Genomic DNA, 22,454 nt, shown 5'->3' on the forward strand with positions numbered 1-22,454 from the left:
CCTGAAAAAGGGAAGCAGTTTTTCCATTTTACTGTGCACACGTCCAGAGATGTTTTATGACCTGAGGTGTGTATAAAAGAGGCTGAAAGATGAGGATCTAAAGTTATGCAAGGTTAATTCAAAAAGGAAAAAAAACTGTGGGCCATAGAATGCATGTGTTAATCTCCCTCCAAAGGGAGTCTGTGGGTATTGTGGAATACTCTGTCAATCGCGGAAAGAAAAACACAAAGTACTCAAAGGAGCCAGAGGATCCTACAGCACACCTGGATGTATGGCCACACAGGTGATTACACCCAGGGACAAAGCAACAACATGTTGGAACTGTAAGAGAGGGCATAAGTATGGCAGACAAGAGGGTCTAGGTGTTGGAGTTGGCATGCACTAGGAACTTATTGATCAGTTAAAAAGTTTCTACTGCTTTAGTGTGGGAAAAGCCCAGGACCAGAGAAAAAGTATCAAGCCACAAGTTGTTTACAGCTTATCCAGGAAATGTCAACCAACCTGGACAAAAAGTAGCAAAGCTTTGGAGCCCATTTACAGTCACTGGTGATAGACAGCAGGGCCACAGGAGCTGGTCCTGATGAGAACAAGAGGAGCCTGTCCTCAGGAGACCAAGAGAAGCCTATCCTGAAGAAGCAGAGAGGAGGCCTATCTTTAGGAAGCTACCAATAGGGAGACACTGATGTTGGAATGAGCCACAGCATCGGGCTGCCCATCAGCACAGGGGAACTCTCATACAATGGATGTACACTGTAAAATGAATCACTGACAAAACCCTGCTAGGAATTTTATTTGACTTGGGTAGAGCAAAGTTTCAGGCCCTGGGAATAGGATCCTTGACAAGGGAGCCTCGAACTCCACCTACTGGGACCCTGGTTTGGGTTTCATATTCAAAAACACTATAAACTAAGTATACTAGAAGCAATTTGGAATTTCAGGGATCACTTTGGGAAAATGAGTTCCCACCTGCAATTTCTCCTTCCACACTGGGAAAATGAGTTCCCATTTGTGTTTCTTTTCTTTCTTCTTTGAGGTATTCAGGTTTTCTCATAGGGTCTGATATCTATCCATCTGATATTCTGGCAAGTTAATGAGTTTTCTTTAGGACCTCTTTTTCTGTACAAATGAGTCAATCTTACCAAGGAATTGATGTACACATTTTAAGGCCCTGGGTTCCCTATTTGCTTTCTATTCTGTTATGTTGTTTAAGAGTATAGGCCTGGCTTTTTATCTGGATTCAACAGACCAGTGAGTTTATGACATTTTTCTGTCTCTTCGTGTTCTGAGAGCTTCACTCTGGTATAGTAACTGTAACCATAGTAATCTTTTAGTCCATTCAGTCCCATGTAGTTAATTTCAATTCCTTGCAATTCAGGATCAACAGCAGTATGTAAACTGATCATTTTCTACACATGAGTTCTGGAAATCTTGATCCAGTCTAGTGGTATTCACATTCAAACTATCGCAATCTTTTTTATAAGTCTGATATAAGGAATTACAAAAGTAATGCAAAGTTAAATAAAACCAATACAAAAAAATTACCCCAAAATGTCTCTAACAAGGATTAACTTTATTTTCAAAGTGCTTCAGATATAATAGATAGTAATCTTGAGATATAATACCATACAGTAAGGATACCGTATCTTTATGGAAATAATGCATGCCTTCTACGTTTGTTTGCCAGCCACAGCCTCCCACTGCAAGGTATTTTCATAAGCTTGCTAAACAAACTATTTTTCACAGCGACACTTAAAAAAAACTGGGATGGTGGCACTTAAGAAAATACCTTGTGTGGGGAGGGCACGGTCAGCAAGCCAAAGTAGAAGGCACGTATTATTTGCTTAAAAATATGGTATACCAAGGATATACCAAGATTATCAATTATAATGAATACCCATCAACTCAGTTTAGTATCACTTACTGTTCACCAAAGCCTTCTGTACCTCCATACCCCTAGAACACTGTTTCTAAACTTTTCTTTATTGCCGTAAAGGGGCTGCTTTAGATGTTTTTGTCCTCTAATCATGAGTCGGAATCGGCTCAACAGCACTGGGTTTTGGTTTTTGGGTCCTCTAATCACCTATTAAAATTAATACCCCAGATATACTATGTATTGATTTATGTATTTCTCATCTTTAGGGGGCCAAAATTCATTGTAATATTCAGGTTATTCATGGCCCCCAAACTCTTATTTTTGCTTTTACCTTCCACTGCCTCAAGGTAATTCTGGCCCTATTTACTCTTCCATCAGTTAGACCAGTGGCTCTCAAACGTTCTTACAAAAACACATCACCTGCAGATTTTGTTAAAATGCAGATTCTAATTCTGTAGGCCTGAGGTGGGGCTCCAGAAACTTCGTTTCTGATAAGCCCCCACGTGGGGCTAGTGCTGCTGTTCCATGGACCACACATGGAATAGCGAGGCTTTAGTTGGTAGTTAGAATTATTGCCATTAAGTTATTTTCTTAATGAAGGAGACATTTTCATGATAGTGCTGGAATACATGGTACACAAATGTTTTCTTGGTGGGTCAGCTCATGTCCACACCTGACACCAGTTAGTAGAAGCAAGGTGAACCCCTCCCCACTCCATTGTCTCTCACATATATGTTACCACTGTGAAAATGATGACCTTGGAGGAGACTGGCCCTTCAGAACAGCTGGGATAAATGAAACTCCATAGGTATACATTTCTTTCTGTCTCTGTTTTTCCTTTGATTAAGCTGCTTTCTGTAACATATTTTTAAGGGTCCCCAGCCCCGGGATTAGCAGATGGCAGAACATGCATGGCCGAGTTTTTAAACCTTTCTTCCAGGAAATCAGAAAGTGCTGCTGGCAGGGAGGGGTATTTCAAATGCAAATAGATGACAGATATTTACAAATTGGAAAGAGAAGGAGCTTTCAATTCATTGAAGAGACATGACAGTCACTGGAGACTGCAAGGTTACCAGCTAGTAATGTAGGAAATGATGATACAGCTGATAATGCATAAAATGACGTTAGAAATAGATATGTCACTTCCTTTAGTTGAAGACACGGTTTAATAACCCACTAAGTCCTCACTTAAGCACGAAAAAAATAACTCCTCTGGAGTTCTTCTAATTTGTTAAGAAATTTATTCCAGTATAGCAGTCATAAAGGATATATAGTATACATGGTTTAATTATTACAAAGTACACATGGAATATAACCATATTTACTCTCCATGTACTCCTTTATTAAAGTGACATGCTAAAAGCATTCTAAAATATACCATGAACCTTTAATCTAGTTACGGATGGCATTACATTGAAAGTAATAAAAAGTGCAACCAAAAAGTGTGACAAATTAAAGTTTTACTTTTCTATACATCACTTGTCACATCCTCACAGTCGCAGAATACCCGCTATACCTGTAGATACTAAATACCAGGCAGGAAGACTGGGAGAAAAGTAAGGGAAAAGCACAAAGTGTAGTGCCAGATGGGTCTTAAAAAAACTTTTTTTTTAGGTATATTATGCATATGAAAAAGTGTCATATAAAAAGCTCAACGAAATTTCACTTCTATTCAAAGTAACGAGCACCACGACCAAGACCAAAAACAGAAGCTTTCTTCTGTCAGCACTCCCAGGGTCACCACTAGTCAGAATTCTAACTTTCTATAAATGAAATCACACAATGTATTCCTTGATGTCTGGCTTCTTTTCCTCAACATTATATTTATGATTCTCCTTTTATTTTGCATAGGGAAAATATGTGTTCCAACAAGCTCCACCTAACAGACTGTCAGGTTACATGTCTTTGGCCAAAATTATGTCACATGACCACAATGGCAGGCAGGATAATGATCTCCCAAATATGTCTACATCCTAATCCCTTGATTCTGTAAACAGGATATGTAGCAATAGGGAATTAAGGTACCTGATAGAATTCAGGTAGGCTGCTGGCACAGCGTTTCAGAGCTTGGGTGCTACCCAAAAGGTCCACAGTTCCAACCCACAAGCCACTCCTTGGAAACCCTATTGACTGAACAGCAACAGGTTTCATTTGGTTTTTTGGAATCAAGTGACGTTTAAACAGGGAGATAATCCTGGATTACCTCGGTGGGTCCAATGTATTCAAAAAGGCTCTTAAATGTGGAGGAGGAAGAGAGAAGAGCTGGTGTCAGAGTGAGGTGATGTAAGAAAGGTTCAGCGGGGCACTGCCAGTTTTGAAGATGGAGGATGGGACCAGGAGAGAAGGAATGGCCTCCAGGAGCTGGAAAAGGCATGAAAAACATATTTTCCCCTACAGCTGCCAGAAAGGAACACAGGAAGATAGGAAATGAGGGAACTGCCCTTGGTCCTCTCTTGGCTCAAAGGCTCAGCGTCCTTGGGTGCTCTGTCTTCCTCCACTGGGATGCTTCAATCCTTTGGTTCACAGGTACATCACATCTCCTCGGTTTCCTTCTCTCCCAACACAGCCATACACTTTTGTTTCCTTGGTGCTCCATAGCTCAGACAGAACTGTTTTCCCTACACAGACTCAGGGGATTTCCTTCTGACTTGCCGGCACTCAAGATGCACCTTTCCCCTATGGTTCCCTCGGGGAGGTGAGGGGGCTGTGGAATACACTGGGCAACACTTCCAGAAGACGTTGACACCAAAATGATCGTCCATAAAGTTTTTGGGCAATGTCTCTGCAGAAATCTATCACTTTCAATAAAAATATCCTGTAGTTACTTATAAGAAAAAGTTTTCATAAGCCCAGTTAATATGTATAAATATATCCATGAGGCTAAAACTCTATGCTAGTTTACTTTTTGAACACTCTGTTGTACATAGGTTCGCTAAGAGTCAGATATCAACTTGATGGCGCCGAACAAAACAATGGGCTCAGATTAATCACAAAAATAAAAAAAATAAAAAACCCCACCAGACTTACTGGTCTGACAGATACTGAAGAAATCCTGAGAGTATGGCCCCAGACACCCTTTTATAAGTCACTCCTGAGGTTCACTCTTCAGCCAAAGATTACACGGGCCCATAAAAAAAAAAAAAAAAAAACACAAGACTAAGGGGACATTGTGTTATATATTGTAAAAGGCATCTTGGGCTTTTTTTCTCTCACTGAGGTCCTTTTCTCATATGCACAAATTGTTTCTACTGTAATGAGCATCTCAAGAGAACAAAGGAAGTGTTTTAGTTATATCGTGTTGTTGTTAACCAGTAGGTGGTTGTAACAAACAGAAACTTATTTTCTCACATTTTAGCAAGCTAGAAGTTCAAATTCAGGGCTCAGGCTCTGGGTGAAGGTCCTTGTCCCTTCTGAGCTTGTTTTCTTGGTTCCCTTGTGATCTTCATGTGGAGTGGGATCTATTTTTCTCCTTATCTGCTTGCTTCCTTGCTCAAGAGACCGACTTGGTTCCTTGCACAAGAGATTGACTTAAGCAAATAATTTCTCTGAGATTTCAAAATGATTAATACTGCTTAGACTAGTTCTGCCTCATGAACATAACCAAGACATCACACTCTGTGATGTTCAGGATTGTGTGTTAACTTGGCTGGGACAGGGTTCTCAGTGTTTTGAAAGTCATATAACATTGTAATCACTTTCCTGTTGAGATTTGATACATGACCACCCCCATGATGGGATCTCTTGTGAGTAGCCCATCAGTTGAAAGGGAGTTTCCTTGGGAGTGTGGCCTGCATCCAAATATAAGCTGACGTTCAGGCAACGGTCTAGGGCTTTTGCTCGTTCTGCAGCTAGTTCCTGTCCATCTGCCCTCCAGTTATTGGAACTTGAGCTAGCAGATTACCTGTGATTTTGCCTGCCAATCTTGGGATTCACTGATCTTTGCAGCCTTTGAGCAAGAGCCCTGCTCTCCAGCCTACTGATCTTGGGTTTGCCAGCCCCTGCACTATGTTACTAAATAGAAGCCTCTAACGTGATCCACGGACATGGATGTTCTAGCCTCTACAAGTGTGTGAGCTTTTTTTTAATAAAAATCCCTCTATAAACATATACGGAAACCCTGGTGGTGTAGTGGTTAAGTACTACAGCTGCTAACCAAGAGCTTGGCAGTTCAAATCTGCCAGGTGCTCCTTGGAAACTCTATGGGGTAGTTCTACTCTGTCCTATAGGGTCACAATGAATCAGAATCGACTCGACAGCAGTGGGTTTGGTTTTGGTTTTGGGATAAACATATATGCTTTACTGGTTTTGCATCTCTTGAGAACCCAGCCTAAGTCACACTCCCAAGGGAGATTATAACCACAGATATACAGACTATGATTTACAAGACATAATTATGGGAGAGACAATTCAATCCATAACATTTCACCATCTGGCCCCCCCAAATTCATGTCCTTGCCACATGCAAAACACATTCACCCCTTTACTCATCCCAAAGTCTTAAACTCCAAGTCCAAAATCTCATCTGAAAAATCTAAATCATATATGGGTGGGACTTTAGGCATAGTCCATCCTGGAAAAAAACTCCTCTTCATCTGTCAACTTGTAAAATCTAGAATACAAGTTATGTGATTGCAAAGCACAATGATGGGACAGGAACAAAGTAGTCATTTCCATTGAAAATGGGAAAAATTGGAGGTAAAAGAGGGATAACGAGCATCACACAAGTCCAAAACTCAATAGAACAAATTTCATTAGTTTTCAAAGACTGAAAACAATCTGCCGATATGTCCTCATCCCAAATTTCAGGGTCTCATTTCTTCCCAATGCCCTCAGTTGAATTTCATACACTATTTGAGGATGGGAATTCAACTGGCCTTATAATTCAGCCACTCTTATGGTAAGAATCAAGGTTTAGGTTTCAGCAATATCAGCTCTGTTACTACAAAAAAAAAAAAAAAAAAAGGCTTTCAGGGCAAAAGTGGCAATTTTGAGCTGTTTATGCAGTGCTTAAGCTGTGCCACCGAAGGCCTGAACTCATCTCTTTCTTTCACCACTTTGTCTAATAAAACTAAGGACAAACAATACTGATACTTCTCATTGTGAAAGAACTGTAGGAAATATCAAACATACAATCACTCAGGGTCTCACTTTTACCAATACTTGATCTACTGGTGATATTTTGCATATTAACATTACCACCTCTCAACAAGGATTAGCCATACCCTCTTTACGACAGGAGGCAGAGGCATCAGAGCCTTTAAGACTAGTCAGACTTGAGAACCAATTTCGAAAACTCATCGTTACAATTTTTTTTCTCTAGAACAACTCTTGGTACCAAATGACTTAGGCTGGGATCTCTAGGGAAGTAAAACCAGTAAAGCGTACAGAGATTCATCTGAAATGGCTCAAATACATAGAAAAACTCAATTGTGTTTGTATATCCATAGAATATCTCTGGGTACACAAGAAAATGATGACAAGCATTCCTCTGGGGAGGATGATTGAGGTCAAAAGACAGAGATTTTTCATTGTATACTCTGTACTATTTAAATACAGATTTTTAAAATCAGGAGTACAGATTTCCCTTTCCATGTATAAAAGACAATAAGAATAACAAAATACAATATATAAGAGAACAGCACAGGTTGAAATTCAGTTCTCTGCCTTAGCCTGAATTTTTCTTTGTGTATATATGTATACATGTATATACATATGTGTATGTATACATATATTTGCCAACGTTTTTCATATATGTAATTCAGTAACATCAATTACATTAATCGTGTTGTGCAGTCATCACCAATATCTGCTGTCAAATATCCCGTCACCATAAACAGAAGAAACCCAATGCCTGCCATGAGTCTTGAGTTGACCGGAAGGCAAATTTTTTTAAGTAGGGTAGCTTGGTAGACTGGAAAATCTGGGTGATTAAGGGTCTGACAGTCACATCAGCATTGGCCAGGGACAAGAGCAGAGCCTGATGATGTAATCATCCTGGGCCTTCTACTAGGTGAGTCCCACTAGCAGAAAGGAAGCTGCATGGGATTTGTTCTATGAATTTTACAGTGTCTTCTCCGATTTGCCTGATCTTTTTATCTGAATCTACTCTCTAAGTCAGGGGTCAACACACTACACAACCCCAGACCAATTGTGCCCCAACAGCTGCATTTGTAAATAGCATTTCCTTGGAACACGGCCACTATTCATGGAAACACTGCCTACAGTTGCTTTCAAGCTACGCTGACAGAGCTTAGTCTTTCCAAAGGTAAACATCTGGCCTGCAAAGTCTAAGATGTTTACTATCTAGTCCTTTACAAAAGTGTTTGCTGGTCCCTGCTTTAAGTCACTGTTCAGAACATATTTCACCTTCAAAGTAAACTTTCTTACTAGAAAGGAAATGAATACCCTACCTGTGTATGTAACAGAAAAACTGTCATATCAGTTGAAATATGTGAATGCGTACCCCAGATACACCCAACAAGTGACTGGAACAGAGGGAACGTGTACCATAAAAACACTTTGTCAGAAATGAGCCGTTCTTCCCCCCGCCCTTCCATTTCTTCTATAATCTATCTGCAAGGTTCAAAACAGAAAATAAGGAGCAGGAGGATCAAGATGGCGGCACAGACAGGTCAGATGTTGGAGGTCAGGCTTCCCAAAAGTGCGAGCCATATCAAGATATCACAAGGACCACATGGCCTGGTTGTGAGCCATACAAATGGGAATACTGAGCTCTGAATGTTCTAAGGCTCTTGAGATTTGTAATAGTAACTCCAGACACCTGTCTTGGCAAAAAAAAAATCCTCTTTGGAAGAAAAATTTTATCTTCTATTATATCTTTTATTGAAACATCTAACATAAAGACAACTGTTAAGTCTTGAAACCAAATATAAGAACTCTCATTCTTTAGTATATTTTAAACACAGTTCAACATAATAATAAAACATAAAGAATATGCCTATGACAAAACAACAAATTATCAGACACACAGGGAATGAACCAGCATAGACAACAGAAACAAACAGATATAAAACACGGAACCTAAGTCATAAATTCTGTACTGAAATATATAATTACAAAATTAGAGGGAGTAGATAGGTTTCATATCATTTGACACACAGCAGGAGGTAAGTTTCATGAACTTAAAACCCCATGTACAACATAAAACACTGTCAACACTTCTCATTGAGGGTCTCCCTCTTTTTCGCTGAACAAAGCAGAGCTATGAAAGTTGGAGAACATTGATGGAATAGAAAGAAAAAGAGGATAAAGAACTCATGATAAGGAAGATAGAGTTGGGTTAAAGTGGGCAAACCTTTCTTCCTGTAATTCCCAGCAATCCTTTTGTGGACACTCTACTTTTGGTGAAAAAGTTGCTTTTCTCACACCCTTTGTACCTGATTCCAGGAGTGAGATCAGAATTATTCTCAATCCTTAGTACCACTCAGGGTTTGATCTTCCACTCTCATTTAAAATCCCTTGTTCCTTTTACTGTCTTTTATCTATACCAGCTTCTTTCCATCTTTACTGTTGGATGCCAACCTCCCAGGTATTTACCAGACTGACTCATGACTTTCAAATTTGGCTCATCCTCTTACAAACGAAGATCCCCTTCTGCAGGAACTCAAGTCCTGCATCCCTTGCCCAGTGGTGATGCGGTGTCACCATGTTGCTTGTTCTTACTGTTTGGAACTGGGCGGAGGCTGACGTCCCCTGTAAGGTCAGGTTAAGAGTCGTGCAGTGGTGGGGTCCATGCTCTGCACTTCCTCCCTACCACCCTCTGGAGCGGGATCACATGTGCAGCGCCTAGGAGGGCAGCCTCCTAGCCTCCCCAAGTCAGAAGTGAGAGAAGTGTATCAAGAGGGAATCCAATGAAGTGACAGGTGTTTGTAATAACATACGGTTATGACTTTGTAATGTATATCAAAACCTCATTACGGTTATTACTGTACTATTATGTAAACAATGTTTTATTGTAACTAAAAGTGTTTCTTAAAAAATTTTTTATGCATACGAAGGTACACTGTACGGTGTATTTCAAGGAAAACATTTGACTAAATAACAATACCTACAAAAAATCGTACCTACCTGTTCCCACGTGCAAATTCAGCTTAAATGCACAGTTAGGAAAGGAACTCCACCAGAATCCGTGGACTGCCTATACAATTATGATCAGTTAAAAACATAAATCAGAGAGAAGGAAAAGCTATTTCTTTCAGAATTCCAATTAATAGATACATTATTATTAGATATTGGAACAAAAAATATCTAATAAACACCACAGTAATAATAATACATAATAGGCTGAAGTACAATGAAAAACAGAATATTTGCACAGTCTCAAAGTATCGCTATATGAGAATTATTAATTATAATAGATAAAACAGTTTAATTTACAATAGGAAAGAATGGAAGGAATGTTTCAAATATGAAAATAAAACCATCTGAACCAAATACAAGATGAGCGTACTTAACTGTTTCCAAAATAACATCAATGATAACATTAAATAACATAAAACCACATTTGCTCAAGTCTAGTCCCTACAGCCTCATTTGTAATAGCAAGGATTTAAGAAAGGTAAAATTTAGCTTGGATTGATAAAGTAACAAACACTGATGAGTACAGTCCCACAGTTACAATGAACCTGTCATTTCTCCCAAAGGCATAAATTACTTTTAATGATCCCTTCTTTTGAGTTAGTATTGATTTCTCACTAAGAAACTTTGTTCTTTGTAGACTTTCAGAAATTTGCTGCTCGAAATTGTAACAGTAAGGAAAAACATCCCGCTTTTGACATAAGAGTAATCAATCAAGTCACCATGAATTCTTGTATGTGAAGTGACATGTGAGGAACAACTAAAAGCTTTCCACATTATGTTTAGAAAGCCTTTTTCCATTGTGAATTCTTGCATGGTTAGCGAGGTGTGAAGTCTGAATAAAGGTTTTCCCACACTCCTTACACTCATAAGGCCTCTCTCCACTGTGGGTTCTTTTATGCAAATTGAGGGCTGAGGGATAATTAAAGGCTTTCCCACATTGATTACATTCATAAGGTTTCTGTCCACTGTGAGTTCTTTTATGCACAGTAAGGGCTGAGGAATAAATGAAGGCTTTCCCACATTCTGTACATTCATAAGGCCTCACTCCATTGTGATTTTTTTTATGCCTAGTGAGGGTTGCATAACAACTAAAGGCTTTCCCACACTGCATACATTCATAAGGTTTCTCTTCACTGTGAGTCCTTATATGTGATATGAGGTTGGTGGAACGAGTAAAGGCTTTTCCACATTCCGTACATTCATAAGGCCTCTCTCCACTGTGAGTTCTTATATGTGAAGTGAGGTGGGAGGAACAAATAAAGGCTTTCCCACATTCCTTACATTCATACGGCCTCTCTCCACTGTGAGTTCTTTTATGCATACTGAGGGCTGAGGAATAACTAAAAGCTTTCCCACATTGCTTACATTCATAAGGTTTCTGTCCACTGTGAGTTCTCTTATGCATAGTAAGGGCTGAGGAATAAATAAAGGCTTTCCCACATTCCGTACATTCATAAGACCTCACTCCATTGTGAGTTTTTTTATGCCTAGCAAGGGCTGTGGAACGACTAAAGGCTTTGCCACATTGTGTACATTCATGAGGCTTCTCTCCACTGTGAGTTCTTTTATGTGAAGTGAGGTGGGAGGAACGAATAAAGGTTTTCCCACATTCCTTACATTCATAAGGCCTCTCTCTACTGTGAGTTCTTCTGTGAGAACTGAGGTAGGAGGAACGAATAAAGGCTTTCCCACATTGTTCACATTCATAAGGCCTTTCTCGACTGTGAGTTCGAAGATGCACAGTGAGTTCTGAGGAACGAATATAGGCTTTCCCACATTGTTCACATTCATAAGGCCTCTCTCGACTGTGAGTTCGAAGATGCACAGTGAGTCCTGAGGAACAACTATAGGCTTTCCCACATTCCTTACATTCATAAGGCTTATCTCTGTTAGAAAATTTTTTAGGTAAAATGAGGGATGAAGGACTACTCATTTCAAAACATTCTTTACATGCATGCTTATGATCTCTCACATGTGTCGAAAAGGATGACGAACTACAGAAACCTTTCACACATTTGTTACATTCACAGCATTTCTCACCAGTGAGCGTTGTCACAGGATTCTTAAGGGTTGACATATAAATTAAGTCCTTTCCAAACACCTTACATTTATGGGGTTTATTTCCATGAAGATCTCTCGAAGGAATGGTTAGGTGAGAGGAACAACTACAGGATTTTCCACATTCCTTACACTGACAGGCAGTGCATCTGGTGGAAAATTTGATATGATGGTTATATGATGAGTAATCCATGAAGACTCTTCCGCACTCAGAGCATTCAAAAGGATTTACGTCTGGAGGGTTTCTTTTCAGTGCAGTAAGATCCAAAATCCGGTTGCAGGTTTCCCAACACTGAGTGCCTTCATTACTTTCATGGAAGTTCTCTGCTGTATGACTGCTATTCAAAATAGGGAACATGGAGTTGGAAATAAATTTGTTCCCATTTCACCACTACCAAATATACTGAACATCCTTGGTTTTTCCTGACTTTTCTCATGTTTCCTAGGTAAAATCATCTAGCAGACATAGGACCATTATTCTCACAGAATTTCTAAAATATGAGTCTTTCTGATAATTGTGTCTATTGGAAATACATTTCAAATACTCTGTATCTCACTCAAGTATTTGAATATGCTGTATTATAAAAGGGAAACCCTGGAGGCGTAGCGGTTAAGTGCTATAGCTGTTAACCAAAGGGTTGGCAGTTTGAATCCACCAGGTGCTCCCTGGAAACTCTATGGGGCAGTTCTACTCTGTCCTATAGGGTCACTATGAGTCGGAATCGACTTGATGGCACTGGGTTTCTGGGTATTATAAAAATTCCCTAAAACACATACTTTTCCATCTATGTTCGTATACATAGATGTCTGTGTGTGTGTGCATGTGTGTCCGTACACCTCCTCATTTATCAACATGGTTAGGTTCAAAAGAACAGGTCGTTCTGCAATTTCGGCATGGTGTGAAAATGGAGGATGACATTAGATCAGAAAGTAAAGGATGACAACATGATTCCATAACTACCAAATGACATCACTACATAACTTACAAACCAGTGAGAATCATGGCCCAGTCACACTGACATATAATCTTAACCATCACAGCCAGCATTACTTAGGCCTTGCATCTCAACATCCATTACTGCCAAACGTCCATTGTTAATGCTCAAAAAAGTTGGATAGTAGACTTTTTTTTACCACTGTCGTATACGCAGTGTTGGATAAAGAGATAGTCAAAAGTGAGGAGAATGTGTACGTGTTACTATGTGTCGAGATTTCAAAAATGGTTCGTAACACTTCAGGAATTGCTTACATAAACAAAGGCAGCATATACTTTGCACAGAAACCAAATCTGTTGCCCGTTCAATTTTCACATCAGTAGGAAACAAATAGCAGTGCCCCACTCAAAGATGGCCGCCAACCATGTACTTTGAATGTGTATTGCTCTTCAAGGTCCTGCCAATAATCCACTCTCCCACATGGATCCCAAAAGTCTCAGGAACCTGATGCAGGAAATTTGATTATTGGCAGGACTGTGGAGAGTGACACATATGCGAAGCCACAGAAATAGCTGCCATTCTTGACCAGGGCACCGCTGACTGTTTTCTACTCAGGTCAAAATCTGACAGGGAACAGATCTGGTTTCTATGCAACGCATATGCTGTCCTTGTTTATGCTGGCCAGTACTGAACATTTACAAACCAGCTGAGAGTGCTAATATGCATACATAAATATATATGTGTGTACATTAATGTCATGACACTTTCAGTCTTTCTCTTGAAGCAGTTTTCACTTGTTTGAATGACCCGAAACCAAATCCAACCCATTGCCGTCAAGTCGATTCTGACTCATAGCGACCATATACACTCACCTCAAATGTCTCCCCTGGTTTTCAGAGTGATCTACGTTGCCATTCCATGTGCAGATTTCTCCTAACATGGACAACCAAGGGTTATTCTTTATGTATTGCAGCACTGTATGTTCACTGGATAACTTTTCTCCATTGTTAAGGTTTTGGGAGACTGACCGAGATATTCAAGTTGAGGTTCACAATATGAAAGAAAAAAGAAAGGAGTCACTGGGGCAAAAGCCTGCTGTGAACAAAGAAAGGCTTAATCACATCTCACTGTTTGAGCACATTTGCAACGGTTAAAAAGCAATTTGCTAGGCAATAATTCCATGAATATTGAGAATGATGGTGACATAAATAGGTGTAGTTAGGACAGCTAAGAAAAATACTGGACACAACTCCCAATGTAACATTAAAGAAGAAAAGGGTCTCCATAACCGCAGTTCTGAGAGGACTGCTAAATTCAGAAAGGTAAGTTCAGGTATCTGTGCAGTAGTGTCCACAACCCAAAAGAGAATTTTTTTAGCTGACTAATTGAAATGTAATTCCATTCATATAGGGCTGGTCCTTCCAAAAATTCTTGCTTTCCTGGTGCTTCCTGACACAGGGGCCATGGATCCTCACTGTACTCAGATCTTTCCTTTTTTTCTCTTGGAAAAAAAATGGGTATAGCTCACATGGTGCTCACGGGAAAATGGACATCATGAGGGAAGACAGTGAAGAGTAATGAACATTTCCTTGACACTGAGCCAATACTTTCCTCTTCAGGATCTCTAATGATAGACGGGTGTGACTTTTTTTTTTTTTATATACAGCAAAATAATCACGTCAAATTATAATTAAAAAAAAAAAAACCAAACTCGCTGCCATCGAGTCAATTCTGATTCATAGCAACCCTATAGGGCAGAGTAGAACTGCTCCATACAGTTTCCAGGGAGCACCTGGCGAATTTGAACTGCTGACTTTTTGGTTAGCAGCTGTAGCACATAACCACTGCTCCACCAGGATTTCCAAACTTATAATAGATACAGCAAAACTCTCTACAAGGTCCCAAACCACCTATCTCTCAATGTCCCACAGTGATCCTGAAGCCAATGCTTACGCTTACAACACTTAGAGAGCCTCAGGTCTTTTAATCGCAAGAGAAATGAAAACTCACGTTAATACCTAAAGAGCTTTATGCTCACGGGGAATCCAGGATATATCAGCTCCATAGACCAAGGGACCATGCCTGATTTAGTTAACAATTTATTCCCATTCCTCAGCCCAAATACTGGAGTAAAGTCAATGAGTAAAATATTTTTGTTCACTAGACAAAGAAATAAAAAAAGAAAAGATGCCCTTCTTACCTACTGAGGTCAGGTTTCTGAAGGTTTCCATCATCACATCTCTGTAGAGTTTCCTCTCAGCAACATCCAGCAATGCCCACTCTTCCTGGCTAAAGACCACGGCCACATCCTCAATGACCACTGAGACCTAAAACATTCCATACATTATGGATCAGCAAGGTACCATGTACTCCAATGTGTTCAGGAACGAAGGGTATGGCTGACAGCCATGGGGAACTAAGAATTCCAAGGGATTTGACACAAAGCTCTGCATTGTACCAAGGTTTACTTTGGGTATAGTCATCAGCCTCTTCCCTTCACTAACTATATTCACTTCCTCACTGATTGCATCCTGTCTCATACATTTTCAACAGACAGAAATAATCTCTCCACAGTTTGACTGCGACCCACTGCAGTCTTATTCCTCTGTTTATGGTCTAGGACAGTTAGAAAACATAGCAGAAATTAGAGAAATACTCTCATTCTGACCATCACTTCCTTGTGAAAACACAATTACACTTCCCTCCATATGACCCACCAGAACCCTCAACAAAACATAAAGCAAAGGCTGAAGGCAGGCTGAGGTATTAACAAATGGGAAACACTGCAGAAGGACAGCGTTTCCTTTTGCCCCTCACAGCCATGGGAGGACCAAGGTCCCATATAAAGTGGTAAACCAGGACCCCGAGCTGATCACATATTCTTGAACTCCAAGAGATCAGAAGGTAACAGATTCACCTGCTGAATTACTTTGGAGAATTAGGAATTTTTACACATCAATTACCTATTCCTCAAAAACTCTGTCATTGTTCTGTCATCTTCTGTTCTTTTCAGAAACACGCAAAGGTAATAAAATTTTAAGAGCTTAGATGAGACGGGAAACAGGAGAATCCAGACTGCCACACACAATTCACACATTTCAAAACTTGATGTAACCGTACATCAATTATTAGTGACTGCTCCCCTCAGCAAACATGAACTCACACATCCTCACATAGTCTAATGTTATGAGATGCCAAAGAGCACAACCTCTGCAGACACAAGAACAGCATGCCCTTGTGTTTGCCAACCGAGAAGAGGTTATGATTTCCATTTTGTAATGATGGCACAACGTGAGAAATGTAATAAATCTCATCAAGGTATACATGGTAAACTTTGTTGAATTGGGAAATATTTTGTTATGTGTAATACCTGCCACAATAGATACGATTTTGTAAGTAAGCTGAAGTGCAGTTTACCTGTTAAATTGCCTGTGAAGCCTAGGAAACAGAATTACATGCCAGCCCTCTAGAGATTCCACTCCAAAATTCTCTCACATCTGCAGCCCTGAAAGGTACCTGATCATGACCACCTGAACCCTGACCACTGGAATCCCCTGGTCTGTAAGAGTGACCTCTGTGAAAGAACACTAATCCACTGGCTTCCTCACATCATGAAGAAAGAAAAGGCTGCAAAAACAGAGCAGGTTTATAGTAAGAAGACTCCTCATGTTAGGGAAAGGGTGAAATGAGCAGTGTATGTCATTTCTAATCAATCCTGGTATGAAGAGGTCATGACAACGTATTTAAGTGGCGATACATTCTACACAAAATGCAGCCCAGTAAGAGGATAAGTAGCAAGTAACAAGTATATTTCTCTTTAGTAAATTAGTGAAGGGAGCAAAATAATTATTTCATAAAACATTAACTAGTGAAACCTGGCTACGTAAGAGAAAAAAGGATAGCACTTTCAGTTCTAAAAAATCAGAGGCAGAGTATGACGATTCTGCAAACACTCATATACATTTTGCATGTCACTGTACCAAAAAGAACTGGTCAACATTCAGTCATTCAGTCATTTCAGGTAGTAGCCGATGATCAAGAACCAATGACACTGAAGGACGAAGGCCAAGCTACACAGAACACACTGGTGAAAAACAAGGCTCTAGGAATTGACGGAAAACCAATTGAGATGTTTTGACAAACATGCAAAGCTGGAAGAGCTCACTGTCTAAGCCAAGAAATTTGGAACACAGCTATCTGGCCAACCTACTGGAAGAAAAAATCCATTGCCGTTGAATCGATTCTGACTCATAGTGACCCTATAGGACAGAAAAGAACTGCCCCATAGAGCTTCCAAGGAGGGCCTGGTGGATTTGAACTGCTGACCTTTTGGTTGGCAGCCGAAGCACTTAACCACTATGCCATCAGGGTTTCTCCAACTGGAAGAGATCTATACCTACGCCTATTCCAAAGAAAGGTGATCCAACAGAATGTGGAAATTATCAAACAATATCATTAATATCACATGCAAGTAAAATTTTGCTAAGGATCACTCGAAACGGTTGTAGCAGTACATCAACAGGAAACTGCCAGAAATTAAAGCTGGATTCAGAAGAGGACATGGCAAGAGGGATATCACAGCTGATGTCTCAAAGCAGAGAACACCAGAAAGATGTTTACCTGTGTTTCATTGATTATGAAAACCAGTATACAGGCTAAGAGGCAGTCCTTCAGAGTAAGGGGATACTGCATAGTTTAAAGTCAGGAAAAGTGTGCATCAGGGTTGTATTCTTTCACCAAATCTATTCAATCTGTATGCTGAGCAAATAATCCGAGAAGCTGCACTATATGAAGAAAAACGCAGCATCTGGATTGGAGGAAGACGCATTAACAACCTGAATTATGCAGATCACACAATCTTCCTTACTGACAGTGAAGAGAACTTGAAGCATTTACTCATGAAAATCAAAGACTACAACCTTCAGTATGGATTTCAAGTCCCCGAAGACTCCAGAGTAATAACTGAATTTACAGTAACAGGCAAAACTAAACGAGAGAGATTACGGATTAAGACTTGGGTCACAAAGTATAATATCAACAATGATACTGGTAGTAGTCATAAACTTCTAAATACAAATACTAATCTCCAGGCAGGAGAAGATGAGAACTTTCTTAAGATTTGAGTAAGCTTTGGGGTAATTTTTACATAAGTTAAAATAAGCGCTCCTCTGTGTTTGAGAAGTTTATATCCGTTAAGTTGAGAAATTCTCACTAGAAACACAACTAGGGACTTAGAATTTTCATCCAGTGGAAACACTAAGTCCACGAACTTAAATATACAAATCTCAAAGGTTGAGAGAACACTTTTGGATTCTAATTTAAGGCTATGGAGAACATCAACAATCATAGGGATTAAATACCACCTCTAAGTAGAGGAGGGAAGACAAGGACCAAGTTTAGGGAGCCATGCTTTCCACAAACCTGAAAGCCACAAGGCAAAAAAAATTCCCCAGTGGGGGAAACATAGGTCTGTGGACCACACAAAGGACTCAGCTGGATGCACTGTTCCAAGTCTCATAACTTTGTTGACATCAGAAGAGCACCACCATGACCCAGGACCCCATAAACAGTCAGGGCCTTCCCCTAAAAACTCTCTGCCCCTTTTCTAACCTATAAAATAGTGTGACAGCTGCAGTTGTAGTTTCAGAACGGCACAGAAAATGCTCCAGTGCCTGGGGGTAGTCGAGAACACTGGTCAGAGAGATGGGACAAAGATGGCTCTGGAAGGCGGGGCTCAGCCTCCACAGCCAAAGATTCTCTGTCTTCAGGCTCTGGTCAGGAGACTCTGAAATTCAACGCACAGCACCAAGGCCCAGGGTGGGGATGGTAACACCCCACGGTGCCAGCTCTGAGAGTCACGTAAGGCAGGTGATCCCAGCCATCTAAATCCTGAAAAACCATATGTGTACAGAGGAAGGGCCCAGTGACAGAGGAGCAGGGCCTCAGGGTGCCTCCTGGGCCTCAGTCCCTTGGCCCCCTCTGCCACCTTTTCTCTTCACGGAGGAATCACAGCCCCTCAGCACATAGCTGCTCCCCCAACAATTCTGATCCAGCCTCACCCACTTATGCTAAGGATAATCCAGTTCTCCATAGAACTCACCATTTCCTTCTCCAGTTTCTGGAAGTCTAAGGGAATGTCGTCTCTGAGCCCAAGAAGCCACTTTGGGAAGAGGGATGGGAGTGTAAGCAGAGGCCTGGGCAGTTTGGAGGCAGATGAATAATGCTTGGCCCACACACCAGCCAGAGCAGTTGAAATCCTTCCCTGTGATTAACGCATGTGCAAGACGGTCACCCTAGGTCCTCAGCTGCCTGGACTGGACTAGTTCTCTCTGCACCACACCTGAGACCTGAAATGGAAGAAGGATAGGGAGGAAACAGTGTGGAGGAAGCAGGGAGTCACAGGCCTCTGGCCTCCTCCCAGGCTCAGGGCAATGCTCCACCCTGAGGGCCTTTACACTGAAGGCAGAACAGGCTCCAGCCCCCCAAGCACACACCTGCATTCTTCAGGCAGCTCCATGGGCCTCTCCTTTCTGCAACAAGACCACAGATGGAGGAATTTACCTCTCCCGGAGCATGAGGAGCAACCAGGCCTGGCCAGGCTGCAAAACTTGAACCTGATTTCCTCCAGGGAGTTAGGGGTACAATATTGAAGTTGTGGGCTCACCTGTGTAACTCCATCCCTTACAGATCAACACACGCAGTTACCTCGTATCAATGTGAATTGTCAGGAAGAAAACAGTTTTCAACTTTGGCCAATGAATGTATCAAAGTTCACTCAACATTAATCATGTGTAGTTAAATCTCTTGAGATTTGCTCTTTTTATAAGGAGTGACATACATATGCATGAACAGCGAGGGGAGGATCTTTAGTTTGGTGGTGCATGCACAGTCCCCATAATTTTAGTGAGTGGGCTTTTGTGCACGGCTCTAAAAATACTGCACACAGCCCTTAAAAAATGGCCCTGGCGCTCTATTATCACCCCAGGAAGGTCATATAGCGGGTCAATTTGAAATCTGTGCACCTGCGCCTCAGCCTCCTGCCACGAGAGGACAAGGAACCTGGGGATTCAACCGATCATGGTGAAGTGCTGTAAAAGTTGTAACAAAAACGGAGCAAAAGTAGGCTTTTCTAAAAAACAACTATTATAGGATGGTGAATAACCCTTAATAACCATTTCATGACTTCCTGCTTCAGTGTCCTCAAAGAAAAAGGTTTAATAGAACTCCAAAGTTCTCAGAACGGTTTTCAGATGGTAAATTGTTCCCATCTTCCCATTAGATGTCGCAGAAAATCCAAATCCATTTGACTCGCCCATAATAATAATAAACCCATTGCCGTCAAGTCGATTAGTGACCCTATAGGACAGAGTAGAACTGCCCCACAGAGTTTCCAAGGAGCGCCTGGTAGATTTGAACTGTCCACCTTTCGGTTAGCAGATGTGGCTCTTAACCACTACGCCATCAGGGTTTCCATAATAATAATCGCAGATATTACTTACTGAGCACTTATTCTCCCTCAGGGGTTGTGTTGAGCATTTTATATGTATAACTTGCCTCACTGCCCTTTAGGGAAAGTTACCAAGATGATGAATATGTAATATGTCCCCTTTTCTGAAATCTTGGTCAAAATTATAAAAACAAAACACTCGAGCACATCAAGCCCAAGAAGTGATAAATTCCAAATTGGATCGATGGTCCATTTTGCCCAACAGCATTTTCAAATGGGCACACCAACCCAGAGGCAAGGACAAGAAGGTAGGAGGAGACAGGAAAGGTGGACGAATGGAAATGGGAGATGGGAAACCCAAGATCGAGAAGGGAAGAGTGTTGACACATTGGCAACCAATGTCACAAAACAATATGTGTATTAACTGTTTAATGAGCAACTCATTTGCTCTGTAAACCTTCATCTAAAGGACAATACATACACACTATACATAAACATACATATACACATACATATATATATACACACACCCACATCCATACCCATTGTCATCGAGTTGGTTCCAATGCATAGCAACCCTGTACGACAGAGAGAACTGCCCCATAGGCTTTCCAAGGAGCATCTAGTAGATACAAACTGCCAACCTTTTGGTTAGGAGCCAAATTCTTAACTGGTACGCCACCAGACTTTCCATATATGTACGTATGTATGTATATATGTGTGTGTGTGTATATATACATACACACACGCACATATACATATATATAATGTGGACCATGTGATGCATGTCTTAATTTGAACTGAAAGGGAGTCTCTTGTTGTCGGGGATAGTCTGTCAAGTGCGGCAGAAGAAAGTGAGACTCATACAAGAAGGCCAGGAAACAAACAGAATTTAGTACTAACAGGTACCAGAAACTACCACAAGCCTGGACACAGGGTCACACAGGGGATTGCACCTGGGGAGAAAGCAATAACACTTCAGGACTACAGAAGAGGGCTTACCTATGCTATGGCAAGAGGGTGTAGGTCTTGGAGTTAGCATGCACTGAGGCCTTATTGGTCACTTAAAAGGTTCTCAGTGTTTTAGTGTGAGAAACACCCAGAACCACAGAAAAAGTATCAAACCACAAGCAGTTTACAGCTTATCCAGAAAATGTCGATCAACCTGGACAAAATTAAAAACCCTGTGGATCCAGTGGTAACAGAAGGCAGTGCCAGGAGGAGCCTACTCGGAGGGGCTGAGGGGAGCCTGTCCTGAGGGTCTGAGGGGCCCTGTCCTGAGGGGGCTGAAGGGAACCTGTCATGAGGAGCTGAAGGTAGACTGTCCTGAGGGTGATGAGGGGAGCCTGTCCTGAGGGGCTGAGAGGAGTGTGTCCTGAGGGGGCTGAGGCGAACCTATCCTCAGGGGTGAGAAGACCCTGTCCTGAGGAGCTGAGAGGAGCCTGTCCTGAGGGGGTAAGGTGAGCCTGTACTGTGGGGCTGTGGGGAGCCTGCTCCGAGGGGCTGAGGGTGGCCTGCTCCGAGCGGCTGAGGGGAGGCTATCCTGAGGGGGCCGAGGAAAGCCTGTCCAGAGGAGGTTGAGAGGAGCCTGTCTTCAGAAGGCTGAGAAAAGCCTGTCTTGAGGAGGCCAAGGGGAACCTGTCCTGAAGGGGCTGAGGGAAGACTACCTAAGTGACTGAGAGGAGCCTGTCCTCAGGGGGCTGAAGGGAGCCTTTCCTGAGTGGCCACGGGGAGCCTGCCATGAGGACGCTCAGAGGAGCCTGCCCTGAGGGGGCCAAGGGGAGCCAGTCCTGAGGAGGCCGAGGGGAGCCTGTCCTTAGGGAGCCTAGGAGAGTCTGTCCTGAGGGGGCCGAGGAGAGCCTGTTCTGAGGGGCTGAGGGGAGACTGTCTGAGGGGGCTGACAGGAGCCTGCCCTGAGGGGGCCGAGGGGAGCCTCTCCTGAGGAGAGCCTCTCCTGAGGGTTCCAGGGGAGCCTGTCCTCAGGGGACTGAGAGGAGCCTGTCCTGAGGGCGCTGAGGGGAGCACTCCGAGCAGGTAACAT

The 22,454-nt window shown here is 41.7% G+C and overlaps 3 protein-coding genes across 16 annotated transcripts in view; all 3 read right to left on the bottom strand.

Moving 5' to 3' along the window:
* LOC126069416 (zinc finger protein 345-like) overlaps window positions 1-22,454 on the bottom strand; it is a 73,416-nt gene that overhangs the window by 49,447 nt on the left and 1,515 nt on the right. The window contains exon 2 of one of the 9 annotated variants that reach the window (XM_049872824.1): window positions 19,461-19,496. The exons of the other annotated variants lie outside the window; for them this stretch is intronic. The gene's annotated coding sequence lies outside the window, so the exon portion shown is untranslated. The remainder of the gene's footprint in view (window positions 1-19,460; window positions 19,497-22,454) is intronic. 9 annotated transcript variants of the gene reach the window in all.
* LOC126069415 (zinc finger protein 345-like) overlaps window positions 1-22,454 on the bottom strand; it is a 208,786-nt gene that overhangs the window by 23,692 nt on the left and 162,640 nt on the right. The gene's annotated exons all lie outside the window — the stretch shown is intronic.
* LOC126069420 (zinc finger protein 883-like) lies at window positions 8,860-19,240 on the bottom strand. Of its 2 annotated transcripts, none has more exons than XM_049872830.1 (4): window positions 19,067-19,240; window positions 15,167-15,293; window positions 13,839-13,989; window positions 8,860-12,366 (listed from the first exon to the last, which is right to left on the bottom strand). In XM_049872830.1, the coding sequence occupies exons 1-4, from the start codon at window positions 19,067-19,069 to the stop codon at window positions 10,731-10,733; spliced, it is 1,917 nt and encodes a 638-aa protein (XP_049728787.1). In that variant the 5' UTR covers window positions 19,070-19,240; the 3' UTR covers window positions 8,860-10,730. The 2 variants fall into 2 exon arrangements, with proteins under 2 accessions (XP_049728787.1, XP_049728786.1); XM_049872829.1 differs by having other exon boundaries at window positions 8,860-12,369.

Source organism: Elephas maximus, chromosome X, assembly GCF_024166365.1.
Source record: "Elephas maximus indicus isolate mEleMax1 chromosome X, mEleMax1 primary haplotype, whole genome shotgun sequence".
Lineage (NCBI taxonomy): Eukaryota > Metazoa > Chordata > Mammalia > Proboscidea > Elephantidae > Elephas > Elephas maximus.

Coding starts and splice junctions, on each gene's coding strand:
- LOC126069420 (XM_049872829.1), bottom strand. Junction 13,990..15,166: donor CAGAAACCTGACCTCAGTAG/GTAAGAAGGGCA, acceptor TATCTCGGTCAG/TCTCCCAAAACCTTAACAAT. Junction 12,370..13,838: donor AACCAGGGGAGACATTTGAG/GTGAGTGTATAT, acceptor TATTTTGAATAG/CAGTCATACAGCAGAGAACT.